Source organism: Danio aesculapii, chromosome 12 (assembly GCF_903798145.1).
Source record: "Danio aesculapii chromosome 12, fDanAes4.1, whole genome shotgun sequence".
Lineage (NCBI taxonomy): Eukaryota > Metazoa > Chordata > Actinopteri > Cypriniformes > Danionidae > Danio > Danio aesculapii.
The window spans coordinates 34,485,596-34,501,766 of record NC_079446.1 but is presented as its reverse complement, the minus strand read 5'-3'; the positions used below and the strand labels follow the sequence as shown (position 1 = coordinate 34,501,766).

At 38.9% G+C, this 16,171-nt stretch overlaps 1 protein-coding gene across 5 annotated transcripts in view; it reads right to left on the bottom strand.

The window, feature by feature from the left end:
- rbfox3a (RNA binding fox-1 homolog 3a) overlaps positions 1 to 16,171 on the bottom strand; it is a 756,006-nt gene that overhangs the window by 268,619 nt on the left and 471,216 nt on the right. For all 5 annotated transcript variants that reach the window (XM_056469067.1, XM_056469069.1, XM_056469070.1 and 2 more), the window contains one exon: positions 8,187 to 8,308. In XM_056469067.1, the coding sequence (XP_056325042.1) occupies positions 8,187 to 8,308 (122 nt within the window). The remainder of the gene's footprint in view (positions 1 to 8,186; positions 8,309 to 16,171) is intronic.

Below are 16,171 nucleotides of genomic sequence, written 5' to 3'. Positions count from 1 at the left end.
GAACTGCCAACTTATCCAACAAATGCTTTACACAGTGGATGTCGGTCCAGTTGCAACCCAGTACTAAGAAACATTCATACACTCTCATTCACACACACTCATACACTACGACCAATTTAGTTTATTCAATTCACCTATAGCACATGTTTTTGGACTGTGGGGGAAACCGGAGCACCCAGAGGAAACTCTTCTCGCCAACACGGGGAGAACATGCAAACTCCACACAGAAATGCCAACTGACCCAGTCAGGACTCGAACCAGAGACCTTCTTGCTATGAGGCGACAGTTTTAACCACTGAGCCACCATGTCGCCCAGTATGTATGTATGTATGTATGTATGTATGTATGTATGTATGTATTTATTTAAACAGCACACAAACCACTGCTAGGAAAAAAAATACTAACTTTTTTGTGTATCTGGACATCTGTAAATCAACTAGCCCTGGTCTTCCATACTGTGCTTGTTGTTGTTGTTCTTTCTGTAACATTTCTGTCCACTCGATCCATTCTGTTTTCTCTCTCTGCTACTCTTTCTCCCTTCAAACCCAAAACACTCTTTCTCTGTTTCTCCATTTCTTCTCTACCACTATCTGCACTGTTTTTCCCCAGCATGCCGAGGGTGCTGCTTGTTCGGGTTAAGCACTCGGAGGACGACTGGCCCTGGGACGTCATTTTCCATTACAGAGACAAGAAACCTTTTCTCTCAGATGAAGAAAGAGGGAAAAAGTCAGAGCCCTGAATTGGTTATGCTTCTTGTCGTGTTCTCTTACTCCCCCAACTTGCGATTCGTTTAGTCAATATTTAATGCCGGTGTTGTGCAGTATAGTTGTCTGTTGACCCGATCTATGGGTTTGATCTCCATGTGTCGTCTGATCTTTCTCTAAGCTTGTGCGCCAAGATGTGACGTAGAGGCACAAGCTTGTTAAAGGTCTTTTAAATCGGGATTTTTTATTCGATGTTTGACATAATTTCATCAGCAGGGGACATTGTAAATGTGCAAAGACCTCAGCTTATGCCAGAAAACATAGATATGCTTTTTAAAAATGTAAAATCCCAGCACAGTCACAGTTTCAGTTTCTTTTTATTAATGAGTCTTCTTTAGTTTGTATTATTATTATTATTATTATTTGGAATTTGTTTTTAAAATGGCTATTTAGTTATGGCAGAAAATATGTTATTTTGCAAAAATGTGCAGCATTGATGAAAAAAAAAGAAAGGGCTCTTAACCTTAAATTTGTTTCAAATAACTTTGTTTAAAACACGCGAATAAATCGAATCGTTAGATTAGTATAGTGAATCGTATCGAATCGTGAGTCAGGTGAATCGTAACATCCCTATTTGATTGGTCAGGAGATTTGATGAGAAGCTGAAGTATGAGATGACGTCAAAAAATATCATCTAATTAATTTATTATCATTTATATCATCTAAACTTGAATTCTGTCACTGTTTTGGAGCACATTAGCTTTTAGATACCATTAAGACTAACCCACTAATACTAACATCTAAAAATATATACAGTTGAAGTCAGAATTATTAAACCCCCTGAATTATTAGCCCCCCTGTTTATTTTTTTCACCAATTTCTGTTTAACGGAGAGAAGATTTTTCCAACACATTTCTAAGCATGATAGTTTTAATAACTCATTTCTAGTAACTTATTTATTTCATCTTTGCCATGATGACAGTAAATAATATTTTACTAGATATTTTTCAAGTCACTTGTATACACCTTGAAGTGACATTTAAATGCTTAACTAGGTTAATTAGGTTAACTAGGCAGGTTAGGGTAATTAGGCAAGCTATCCTCCTTGAGTGATGACATACATGGACAGCACATTTTAGCTCTTAAGTGGCAATTTAAAATACATTGAAGGTTTTATATTTGTTTCAGACATACAGTGTCATCCTGCAACTGTTTTGCAGCATATGAAATGTCCCAAACACTATTTTTAACTGTCCAAAATGGGGGAAAAAATTTTGTTTTTACTCTCTGATAGTAAAAGCAAGTTACAAAAAATATATATGTTAAATATGCAGAAAAAAAAAGTGTTTTATGTAAATTCAGACCAGAAGTCCACATATATGGACATAATTTTTCTCTAAAAGTACATCATAACAAAAAATGTTACTGAGGTTTTTATTCTAATTAGGTTCTAATAAGCCCAAATAGCAAAAAGAAATAAAAAAATACATGTAAAAAAACACCTTGGTCCTTAAGAGGATATTGTATAATGATGGTTTGTTCTGTAGACAATCGAAAAAAAAAAAAATAGCTTAAAGGGACGAATTTTGACCTTAAAATGTTTTTTTTTTATAAATTAAAAACTGCTTTTATTCAAACCAAAATAAAACGAATAAGACTTTCTCCAGAAGAAAAAATATTATCAGACATACTGTGAAAATTTCCTTGCTCTGTTAAACATCATTTGGGAAATATTTAAAGAAGAAAAAAAGTTCAAAGGGGGTTTAATACAGTAATTCTGATTTCAGCTGTATATATAAATTTTTTTATTTTTTTATTTCACTGATACTGCAGCACACGCTGCCCTGATGCAGTGCAAAGAAAGACAAGGACAGATAGACAAAAAAGAAAAGAAAAATCCAGATGCATGATGTGCATTTAACACAACTGCTCACGCTATCCTTCATCCGCACACAGTCATGCACGTCTCACCCTGCCTGCAGCAACTAACGCCCTCTACACCCCACCTGAGTATAGATGTCAAGCGGCGTGATGTGTAAAGGCGGTATTTTTCTTCTTTAAGCAGGGCAGATGGGCAAAGTTTGGTCTGAGCAGGCCCAGGTTGAGCCAGTAGCCAAGCCAGACTGTCTTAATTAGGAGCTGGCCGCTGCCAACGGCAGGTGAACACATCTGGGACGCCATATTGGCCGCAAGCGCAGCAGGTCTTGGAAATAGTGCAAGCCTTGGTATATTCGACAGGAGCTGAAAAGAGCGATTCCCTCTTTTTTTTAACCCCCAAACTGCAATCCAGAAGTGAGCAGCAATACATCTCCACGCCACACAGTGTCTAGCTTCCATGCTGAGCGAGCCTGCCAGATATTAAAAGTCTCTGTCTTTGGAGGTTTGCGTTCGTTTTGCGTGCTGCCAAGGCCCGAGCAGCCCCAGAGTGCTATCAATTACACACATTCTGCTGAAAAGCTGAAATTCGGCTCTGAGCACAGACTGACAGGATTCAGCAGTATGTGCACGTCCCTGCGACGGCTTTTGGACGTTGCCGTTTCCTTTGTCCCCTCTTCCTGCCCTTTGTTTGGAAAGAAGATGGCACAATCACAGCGTGTCGCACTTAAAGCACCTTATAATGAAGTTGAGTCCTCCCTTCTGTGCTCACACACACACACACACACACACACACACACACACACACACACACACACACACGCACACACACAAACTCAGGCATGTTCGCCCCACTGAGCTATACCTTCCTCATCAGTGCTTTATCCAACGTCATCATTTCTGCCTCCATAAACTCAATGGAGCTGCATGCTCCTCTCCTTCTCTCTCAACGCACTCCCTTCCAATTACCGCGCCAGTTCATTTATTCATTAACCCGGCAAGGAAAATCGAGGGAGACCTAATTCAAAAACAACCGCCCTCCATTTCTCTCCATCTGCTGGGGAGGCTTGATTCTCCAAACACGTTTAAGTGACTTAATCTGGTTAAGGTGTAGTTTAGCGTCTGAAGCGAGTTTGGGGTGGGGGATTGAGGAACGGATCACCATGCCAGTCCATTTTCATTAAAAGCACTTTCCAATGACCAAACCGACACTGCAAGCGACATGCATGGAAGTATGGCCTAATCAAAAAACAAGCAGATAAAATGCAAAGCGCTGTTGCACTTGATTACAGAGGCATTGACTAATTTACTTAATTTGTCAAAAAGCAATGTGCTTTGGAACTGAGGTAGAACTCATTTATAGTGATTTGAGTGGTAGCATGCAAGCACACTTAAACGCTTAAACATGCTTTGGCTATTCAAAGTGTTGTGCTTCCAAAAGCCATTAGTAGAATTTCCAAAAAGTGGAAAGGAAAGTTTGGAAACATAATTGCTATAAGCCTTCCAGCTCTGCGAAATATTGTAACGCCAAATTAGACATTGGACTACAGATGATTTACTACATGTTTTAATGCATATAAACAAACCAAAACATTCAGTGACCCAGAACATAATCCACTACACCCTCTCCCCCTCATTTGTTTTCAAAAACATCAATCTTATTAGCATTCCTCAATCTATTTATTATAAACAGTTTGACAAGAATAAATAACGTTATTAAAGAATGTCTGTTTTTCTAATTATATTAAGTGTATATGATTTCTGGCAGGCTGATATATGTACTGTAAAGATGTAAGTATTGTTTTGCTGCACAACAATTCTGATAATTCAGTAAGCAAAATTCATGTTTACACAATGATGATGCAGAATTTTACTCATAATTCCAACAAGCATAACAGCAAATGTCATCTGCAAAACTTTGAATTGACAAAAATGACTATTACTGTACACAGTTAAATACAAGAATTACTGTCATTTGATATGTGATCACACATGGGCCAGTGATCACATAGATGTGGGGAACCTGTTAACAATCAAAATACTGATTATGAAATGTTAGATGGCAAGACAGGACGTCAACATGATGCCAGATGTTGCATTTTGTTTGGAAATGAAAATCGGGTTGACGAACGTCAGAACCCAACGTCAGGCCGACGTCAATGTCCAATATCGGACAGATGTTGCATTTTGGTCACTTTCCAACGTAACCTAAAAACAACAAAATATCAACATCTAATGATGTTACAGCTTGACATTGTATGGATGTTACCAAAATTACGTATATCAGTTGTTGGATTTTGGTTGCCATATCTGACGGATAAATGTCAGTATTTGACATCAATATGACGTTGGTTTAAGATAGAGGTGTCTAAACTCGGTCCTGGAGGGGCGGTGTCCTACAGATTTTAGCAAGTTTGGACCCCTGGTTTATGATGTTTGCTCGACATTGGATTTTGGTCACTTTCCAACACAACTTAAAATCAACAAAATATCAATGCCATTTAACGTCATTATTGGACGTTAAAATAACATTGTCCTTAGACGCTGACAACCTTAATATTAATGTCTTATGATGCTGTGTGTCTGCTGGGAATATAACAGTTTTTCAAGAGTTCACACTTAGATATTGCTTGATGCTATTAGCAGGTTTGGCATGCTGTCCCAAGAGAGAACCCTGAGCTCGGAGATAATTGAGCATGTGAGGGGGTATGAGATCAGCTAGCTCTCGAGAGCTCCCCCTTGGTAACGGAGAAAAGGTGGAGATGAGGTGAATGGGAGATGGTTCTTCAAAAAACAAAGATGGTGGAGTAATGTTTGTCATACTATATATAGTGAGTTTGGTATGATCCAATTGGCTTACTAATGATTACAGATGAGAGACCAGATGTGATCAATCATATCATGTGCTTCTCTCGAAATTAGTTTGTGAAACTTCATTTCTTGCTGTTGCTTTGGTACATTTCTCAGATCAGAATTGAAATCTTCAAAACAGTAAGTGCATTTCTCAAAACAACATGTACAAATAGCAAAACACAATGGATCACCTGCAAAAGCCAGTTCCTCGTTCAAAATCCTTAGTTTATCTGTCAAAACTAAATTTCTGTGTCAATGAATGTGTCAGTGCCATCAGAATGTCAAGTCCTTGTGTCATTGTGTACGGATAAGACAGTCAAATTACTTAGTCATGTTGTCAATATAACAGTGTACTCTGAAGTTATGTTCTGATGTAAACTATGGCAAAAAGAAAATAAAAAATCTGTTTGTATTGTAATTTGTTGACAGATAATGCCATTGTGATACAGAAAGGAAAAGACAGCACAGCATAGCCCAAAAAACAAAACAAAAACAAAAGTAGAAATGTGAACATAGGACAAGCTCCTTCATTAGAAAATGTCTAAATTCAGCTGGGAAAAAAGTACAAATTGTAGACAGATTTAGAAAAAAACTCTAATGGGAATGTATAGAAAAATGCATTATGACAAAATATTATGACAACTTGTTCCACCATTTTGCATGTAAAGACTTAAGCCATGAACAAACGATTAAATGTTGTAGAGACCATTTTGAGGGATGTAAACAAAAACAATGGTCCGAATATTTCCTGTTTTACATTTTAAATTTCTATAGCTTCCGAGAATCCAAAAAGAGCCACATATTGATAAATAATGTTTTGATAGCCGTTTTAACATTAAATTATGATTGAATTGCCTTGTTACAGTTATGAAATAGTTTGATAACAAGCAGGAAATGTTCACGGGCCAATGAGATGACCACATTGAAATGGTCTAGAGGTGAGACAGAGACCAAAATAATCAATTTTGATCAACATGACATTGATAATGTAGGAAACAGCAAAGAATTGTACATTATTATTTGTATAGATGTACAAAAGCATTTGCAACTTGTTCAAAGGAATGAGAAACTGCCATTTTCATGCACACAAGTGACACAATGATGTGAAGATCGAACAAGTAGTTTTGAGAATTTCTGAAACTACATCTGAGAAATGTACCAAATCAACTGAGAAAAACTGTAATATTGTTAACTAAAACCATGAGCTAATTTTAAAGACAAAATTATGATTTTGGCTGCAACTCACCTAATAATATTAGAAAGTCAGAGTGTCAATGCTTATTCTACAAATAAAATAAATAAAATAAAGGTCGACGCAGTGGCGCAGTAGGTAGTGCTGTCGCCTCACAACAAGAAGGTTGCTGGTTCGAGCCACGGCTGGGTCAGTTGGCGTTTCTGTGTGGAGTTTGCATGTTCTCCCTGTGTTCGCGTGGGTTTCCTCCGATTGCTCCGGTTTGCCCCACAGTCCAAAGACATGCAGTACAGGTGAATTGGGAAGGCTAAACAGTCCGTAGTGTATGAGTGTGAGTGAGTGTGTGTGGATGTTTCCCAGAGATGGGTTGCAGCTGGAAGGGCATCTGCTGCGTAAAACATATGCTGGATAAGTTGGCGGTTCATTCCGCTGTGGCGACCCCGGCTTAGTAAAGGGACTGAGCCGAAAATAAAATAAAATAAAATAAAATAAAATAAAATAAATAGCCTAGTGGTATTGTGCGCCGACATATAGCACTAACGTGCTCACGGCGACCCGAGTTCGATTCCCAACTCGAGGTCCTTTTCCGACCCTTGCTCTTCTCCCAATACATTCCTGTCTGAAATCTCTACTGTCCTATCATAATAAAGGTGAAAAACCCCTAAAAAATAATTATAAAATAAAATAAAAATAACACAAAACAAAACAAAATAAATCATATTAATATATGACACAACATCTCAACATCTCAATTAGAATTAAACGATGCTACATTTTCTGAGGATCGCAGCTGAACCACATCCCAATTCTGCTTGTAAAGTTTCCGTCTGAAACACATCTGCATGCTCAATTGGAGAAACAGTGAAAAACAAGATACCCTATGAGATTTATACTTCTGATCCTCTGAAATCCTTTTTTATCTTAATCGAGTATAAGACAGTAAATTGCTCCAGCTTCGCCTCCTCCCTGTCCTTCCCTGCCGGTATGCTAATACTGTTTGACATCTTTCAGAGGAAGACGGAGCATCAATATTTATCAATTCATAATAAGACAGAGGCACTGACATGCGCTAAGATTACAGTTTAATTAAAACTTGAGTAGCCAACTAATATTCAGTTCTTAAACAGACACATCATACGCCAATGCATTATCTTCTCATTTAGATCCTGCATCATTGAGAAAGAAGGCAGACAGGGAAATCAGAAAGAAGAACATGACGTGCGGCTGCAAGATCAGCCCTATTCCCTTTCCACTACTGTTCTCTGCTGTTAGTCGTGAATGTGTTTACTAAATATGCCAGCACAGCCATGTTCCCTTATATTTCAAGACCTTCTTGAGAGCAAACAAATCAAAATAAAACAATAAAAGAAGCCCACATTTATAAGCACGTGTTCTGTCTAAAAAAAACCCCAGGCATTTCTGTACCAGATTCTACACAGCCAAAACACAACCGATGGCAAATCCCAGCTGCCAGTGGGAAATCCTAAGGTGGCAAAGGGAGCAGAGAGGCATGTGCCAACAATGCCACCAACTTGGAGAACAAAAATCGGGTATTCACTCACCAGTCTTGTGACAAGGGGAACCCCGAAATGCCAGAAGTGATCGTTCAGCAGCCCGCTGTACACTACGTTTCCAAAGAGAGCAATGCTTCCTGTTTTACACAGCCCGTTTCCTGGTTTGGTTTCTACGGGAGACAAAAAATGAATATTGGAAAAGGTTAAATAGTAATACGCAGTGACTGGAAACACATATTAATAATGCTTTTTAGAAAGGAAAGGAAAAAAGGCCAGAATGAAAAATAAAAATAAGAAGAAGACAAAAAATGAAAGAGGAAGGAAGAAAGAAATAAAGGAAGGAAGAAAGAATTAGGGAAAATATAAGGAAATGAAAATGGAGGAAGAAAAACAGTAAGATGGGAAGAAGTTAAAACAAATATGAAAGAAATGAGAAAAGGAAAAAAAGCAAAGAAAAGAAAGGAAGGAATGAAAAAAATTACAATTTAGAAAAGAAAGGAAGAAAGGAAGGGAGGAAGGAAGGAAAACATTAGGGAGAATTGAACGAAATGAAAATTGAGAAGGGGAAACAATAAGATGGAAGGAAGATAAACATGTAAGGAAAGAAGAGGAAAAATGTAAGAAAGAATGAAAAAAATTAAGAATTTAGAAAAGGAAGGAAGGAAGGAAGGAAGGAAGAGAAGGACAAAAATAGGAAATAAACAAGGAAATGAAAATTGAGGAAGGAAAACAGTAAGATGGAAGGAAGCTAAAACAAACATGTAAGGAGGGAAGGAAAATGAAAGAAAGAAATGCAGAAAAAAAGAAGAAAATGCATTAATTAATGAAGGAAGAATGAAAAAAGTATAGAAGCAGGGAAAAAGAAGGGGATTCCCTCCTTGAAACCACATGATTCCTGATGCATGAAACAAACATATATTTCTTCAACAATTTGAACACGTCACATTCATAAACACACAGTGCCCATCAGTCTGCGTGTGAGTGGCACAGTGTGAACAATAAGTGCTTGGTGAGTAATCAACAAAGGGGTCAGCCCTGCTTACACAGAAAAGCAAACTAACAGCTGCATTCAAACTCCTTTGGGTAACACACAGACACACACACACACACACACACACACACACACACACGCACACGCACACACACACGCACACACACACGCACACACACACTTTGTAATATATTTTATATAAAAACGGATATTATATGGCCTTACCTATAACCTTAAACCCAAGCCTCACATGAGACATGTAGCAAATTCTTACTGATAAGCATTTTCGTAAATCACCTTAATAGAGTACAATTAGAACATACCATAGACTGTAAAAGATATGGACGTAGTATCTGTGATGTCACCCATAGGTTTATGAAAAACCCAAAAGAAGCTACCAGTTGGCGTGGTCAACCGTCGCCATTTTGTTTGTGTGTCATCGTACCAACCAGGGGATACCAAACAAGGGCAAAGAGGCGGAGCGAGCTACAGACGCATGCTAGCATTTTGCTTTGACTGGCTTTCCTATGGGAGAAACGCTTAATATTTCATTACCTGTGACTCATTTGTGTTCTGACCACATGTGCTTGGTTGTATACTAAAGAAATAAAGTGTTTAGACTTTTAAAAACACTGTTGTAATACATTGAGCCACTAAAGCATTGTTCTTATGATGTTTTTCAACAGGAGGAAAGTGTGAATTACTTCCAAACACTTAAAATATAGCCTGTGTTAGTAAATGCAAGACTATTTATGAAATCCAGGCATAACACTGTATGACAACGCTTCAGATGCCGAGATCAGCGGCTAATCAGCCGGAATCAGCTGAGGTGAAGTGACGGCGACCAGTGAGACCTAGCTGTCACTCAAGTGGCCACGCCCTTAATTATGCAGACTTAATATAACCTAATACAGAGGAAATGGATGAGTTTTAAAAAATTCACCCCATCACAGTTGTCATGAAGGGTAATATTAGCTTTTTCAGCGGTGTCCAAACTTTTTTGCCAGATGCAAAAAAAAAAAAAAAACCTTGTCCCGGGCCAAAAAAAGAAAAAGAAAAAAAAATGTGTGTGTGTGTGTATTATGGAATTATTTTAATTCGTCGTCCAACTGTGTTTCTAGAAAGACTTACGTTTTTAAAATCTTGAATCTTCTCTGGGAAAATTACAGTTGCAACACTTATCAGACACTCCTATATAAATTCTCCTTCAGTGAAAGGTTTCCTGTGCTGTGCGATTAGCTGAGCTACCTCATAACTAGCCAGTGTAGAATTTTCTTGCACTCTCCACAAAACTGATTGCGGGCCGCAGATGGCCCGCGGGCCGTAGTTTGGACACCCCTGAGCTATATGAACCAAAATCGTTCTTTGTACCAGGCTGTAAACACATTTTTTATGCTGTAAAGTTGGCCATTTTAACAGTGGGCTCAATAGAAATTTGCTCCATATGGAGCCAGGGCTAGCGGAAATTTGATGAATTGCAGTTTCAGTAACTTCCGTATTGGCTTCCGAAGGGAGATCGGAAGGTTGCCGCTTGGCTCATACCCATGTCATTATGAACATTTTTGTCCTTGTAAACCACCAAAACCAGTACACACACAGAGAGAGACAAACAAAATGATTGGTGCTCACAAAAAGGAATCCTAACTCTGACATCACACTAAATCCCACCACAAAAATAAAAAAAATCTTCATTCCCACAGTCTGAGAGCGGACTCAGGAAAGTGCGGGTGAAGATTGCAATATGTATTAAATTATTCCCTATAAATGCCAAGTACAGCAAAAATCTGCATTATGCCTCAAAACAATAGTGAAGCGCATATTGTGGAGCACACCACAGCAAGCCATGCATTCATTATTGAAAAACAAAAAGTAAAAAGGCCCATTAAAATGTCACTTGTGCTCTTTGTGGCTGCGGCGACACATGAGTTTTAGTGTTATAAATGGGTCTTGCGTTATTGTTTATGGTGGCTGCTAGCCGCAGGCTACCCGGCGGTGACTGTAAAGTCCACGGATCACACACCACGAGCCTCTGATGCCGCTCCCTCCCTCTCTATACATCAGCCCATGAATATTCATGCCACAGGGCTGCGCTCCAGCCAATCGATCACAACCATAACGCATTTATATCCATGATACATGTGGCTGATTTTTTGGTGTCTAGAAATAAAAAGATATGGCCTAATTAGCAATAAAACAGCCAGCGTGTCGCTTTGCCGTAGATTTGGAGGCCGTGCGGCGTTCCTGCGCTTTTTTCGCAGGTGATGTAATTCAGACTGCGCCGGCGTTGCATCACAGGCACATGTCGTAAGGTGAGACTTGAGGCAGGGAGGGATGGCTGTCATTGTGTTTGAGGCTTCCCTGCTGTTTGTTGGCACCGGTTGAGGCATCCTTTGGCATCCGTGGGCATGTTTCTCACCACGCCTCACCTGTGATTAATTATTGACGCCAGATAAGAATGCAGTAAAGTAAAGCTGCACTGACATGCTACACTGCAGATACATTACAACAACCCCCCAGGCTGCTTTCACTATCTCCCTGTCTCTTTTTCCCTGCTTTTCCATCACATGCTTTGTCTATAAAGCCCCTTTCTCCTTCTCTCTCTCCCTCTCTCTGACAACCTTTCCTAACTCTGTCTCTATCTCACTCTGCCCTGCAGTTTGGCAAATTTGACAAGAGCTTTAAAAACTGAGCGAAATGTCAAAGTTGTCATAAACAGTGTGTGAGAGGGAGTATTTTTGGTTTGATAAGGGGGCAATAACTGTTTGATTTAAGGCAGAAAAGAGTGTCATCACATCTAAATCTGCCATCAGCGCATCTCGGGCCAGGGTTTGTCGGTGCGTCGCTGCACACTCATGCAGATGAATAGAGGAGTTTAGGTTGAAACTGAGACTGCATTATCTCGCGTTTATCTGCAAGGATGACAATAAGCGGCATAAACGATCCCCGGCTGATCTGTGGGGAAGATCCTGGCTTTGAATCTCAAGTGCAATGCGAAAGTGATTCTAGGTCCATGAAAACATGATAATAAGGGAAGTCATATAAATAGAGATCTTCATGTGATGCAGCTCTATGAAAGAGGAAATTAGGAATCAAAATACTTGAATCAAATTGAATTATAAGAGGATTTCACATAAGAGGAATACTTTTCATTGGCGGAAGTAACAGCATTTTGCTATCCTCAACTACATAAACTGGGAATCATTTTGGCTAGTTCCAAATGCTGAGTTCCCTAAACTATCTTGTTTAAAAATCTCTACAGAAGCCAGGTGATGTGTAATATTTCCATTTATGTAATTTCACTGTAAAGTTTGAACAAAACTTGCTATTGAGTAAAACTTAGAAGCTCTTGAAAAGGGAGTTATTCAGTGTTACAAAACACTGCACCTGACCTGCCTATGCATCACTCAAACTTCTGATATCACTTTCACTATAGCATCACTAGCGTTAGTAACCATAGCTATGCATTTAATGGATCACCAAACAGCACAGTTTCAGCTTTTTAAACATTCAAATGAAGAAAGAAAGTAACCTGCATCTTGAATAGCCTGAGGGTGATCAAATTGACAGCAAATATTAATGAGTCCAAATATCTAGATATGTAATATTTCAGAGTAAACCAAAATGCTTTCAGTCGGTCCGAATGTTATCACTTAAACGAATGGGCATTATTAGTGGTTATTAGTTGATAGACATAGGCCAGTAGGGGCCTTCTGCACCTACTGGTAGGCTCAGAAGACTTTCATTCATCCACATGGTTAATCAGCTATGGATCACATACGGATGCATCCGGAAGTTAACGAGAATTATTTTTGTTATTTATTAAATTTCCCATTAATTTTATTTTATTAAGGTCTACCTCTACCCCAACCCTACACCCAACCATCACAATAGTGTAAAAACAGATCTGGATCTGGAGTCTTCTCTAATAGTATAACTGATTAACCATGTGGATGGATGATAAAGCCTCGTTTATACTTCTGCGTCAAGTGATATATTCTTCTGTGTGCTGTTTGTGTTGCTCTGCAATAACACTTCCGAAACACAAGCTGGCAGTGGGGTTTTTATGTTGCTCTGTGTTGAGTTTCTTCGCGGGTGTTTTGTTTTTTTCTGGACACTACCTTCATGTACAAGTGGCTCAAACTTGCTGATTTTGAGACGGGAACTGGCGAACAGGCAACAACTTTAACCATAAGGTAAACACAACACAAAAGTTTTTATCTTGAGCTCCTTTACAGGACTTGACACTTGTAATCACTCGCTCACTTGTCAGAGCTTGTGCTACACGTTGTTGCGATGTGTAGTTACTGTACATTTTTTAGAGCGCTGGACCATACGCACTTGACGCAGAAGTATAAATCAATCTTAACACCAGTTTGAGCAGTAGGGGCCCTACTGGCCCATATCTATCAGCTGATAACCACTGATAACACCCATTCAATCGAGTGATAACATTTGAAGCGGGTGATGTTTGCAGTGTCTTTTTTTTAAATGGATGTCGTATTCATACATTTTTAAATACTGAGCAAGCACCCAAATACATTTAGGGGCTACTTTACACAAAATAACTACCCACTGTGCAGCGGAATATAAAAATGTTATTTTGTCATTCATTGCCAAGTGAGCAACAGGAATGACATAATGTCTGCCTTCTTCCGGCTGGAAGCTTTCTCCCCCAAGCCCTGCATCCCTGGCAGAGGCCATCCTGTCCTGGGCCCATGCTTCCATTAGCCACACTGACCCGGATCTGTTCTGGCAGTGCACTGATACTAGAGCCGTGGACTTGGCCCTTCCTCTCAGCGGGGCAGCTCTGTCAGGACCTCTGTCCAACCCAAACACACCAGCCACACCAGCCTGTCCATATGGCCATCCCACCCTGCCTGTTTCTGGGCCAGAGCCTCATTCACAAGGGCTGGAGAAAAAGAAGTCCTCTTCTTGCAGAGCCCTCTCCAGGGCATCACAACGCCTCTCCAAACGATGTATTCATTACCCCTCCTGTACCCTGGGGATGCTCAAAAGCCTTGTTTCAGAGAGGGGAGTGTGGCTGTGTCTGTTTAAACACTGCTCCAGTCCTACTTAATCATGTGCAGTTGGAGGGGCAGTCCGTGCCGGAGCTCTGATTAATACAGCATGAAGCTGTGGCGGCAGACATAGCTGCGAGGGACGCAAGGCATTAATAACTGCATGCTGCCACTACCTCTGCCTTCTTGAAGTCTAGAGAGACCATGCGTGCAAATACCAACTCATAAGGTGTCATGAAGCCTGGACACTGTAAATATTATCACGTGGACAGTGGCCTACTGTTACAGCATTAGTGCACAAAAACTGTTTTTTATTTTCGTGCATTTGACAGACCATAGCTAATCTTTGTCGTTCAGAGGTTCTCAGTAGTTGAATATGATGATTGTCATCATTATTGACACAATTACAGGATCACCAGTTCAGTTAGAGCAGGTGTGTCCAGTCTTGCCTTTGGAGGGCTGCAGTCCAGCATATATTAGTGGTGCAGAAATGATGTCAGATCCCAGAAGTAGATTTTTTTTTTCCGAAGTGGGTTTATTCAAGATTTTCCTACGAGGTTTCATAATTAAGATGCTCTATTAATAAGTAAAACAAGGTCTGTGGTAAACATAACTTCACAACATATGCACATTTTGTTCAAGACACCCCAAACATTCTCATTGAGATAGATATTAGAACCATTAGTTTTATAAAATATACACAACAGTTTAAACATTCATATTTATGACATAGTGTGTGTCTAATTTATGTTATAGAGCAAAATGTTAAAGTATTCTTACACTTCCTATAAGAAAAATCTTGAGGGAATCCACTATGTATTATTTTTCAGGGTTCCAACTCTGACCTCTGGCATCAACAAGGTATTTTCATGGACAGACCTGCAGCTCATTGGATATTTTCTTTTCTTTTTTGGACTATTTTTCTGTAGACCCTAGAGATGTGTAAAAATCCCAGTGGATCAGCACTTTCTAAGATACCCAGACCAGCCTGTCTGGCATCAAAAAATGAAGCCAATTGCCTTGACCACTTCTACATGCCAAATGTACCAAGCTGCTGCCATGTGATTGGCTGATTAGATATTTGTGATAAGATATTAATTATGTATTTATTCAGCCATACGGCAACAGTCTGACAACACAAGGATGTAAATAAATAATAATCTTAAAAAAAAAAGTTGTTTACGGCAAAACTGACATTTTAATAGCTAAGCACAAGCTTTCATTACTTCTTCAAAAGTGTCACTTTATAGCTGGTAATGACAGAATGCTGATTTGCTTGCTTGGATTATGTACAGTATTATGCGAGAAAGAAATCAACAGAGCGAGTCTGATTGTCTGCATCTGTATTCTTGCTTCGGGTTAGTCTCATCTTCATAATAAAGCATTAGCTTTTAGTTCACAAAGGGAAACAATGTTTTATCAACAAATAAACATTAGATGCTAAGCTAAGCTAGACCACTACTGAAACATTAATTAGATCTAGCAGCAATTCAGAATGGCTGGTCATGGTAAGGCTGTTCTTGCTAGTTACATAAGTGCTAATAAAATGTACATATCTCCACATATCTGCTGGTTGAAAGTCTCTTCACATTCCTACACTAATGATTACAGTAAATGATCTAAATGTGTATATATATATATATATATATATATATATATATATATATATATATATATATATATATATATATATATATATATATATATATATATATATATATATATATATATATACAACAGTTCTGTCTGGTTCTTGAATTTGATTGGCTGATAGCTGTGCGATATTTTGCCAGTAACATCACACAAAGGCCTATTCACCCTTCACCTCTGTGTATTACTCCGCCCACATACAGCCAGCAACAAGCAGAGACGCTACAGTTTGACAAATATTACTGTTGTTAGACAACAAAATGTACTTTTGAGGCTTTTTTATTCGAGAATGTAGTTGTTTAGATTGCAATTATGCAGTTTATTTGTAAGAATAGTGCCTATTTTAAAATATTTACAATTTCTGAGAGAGCTCG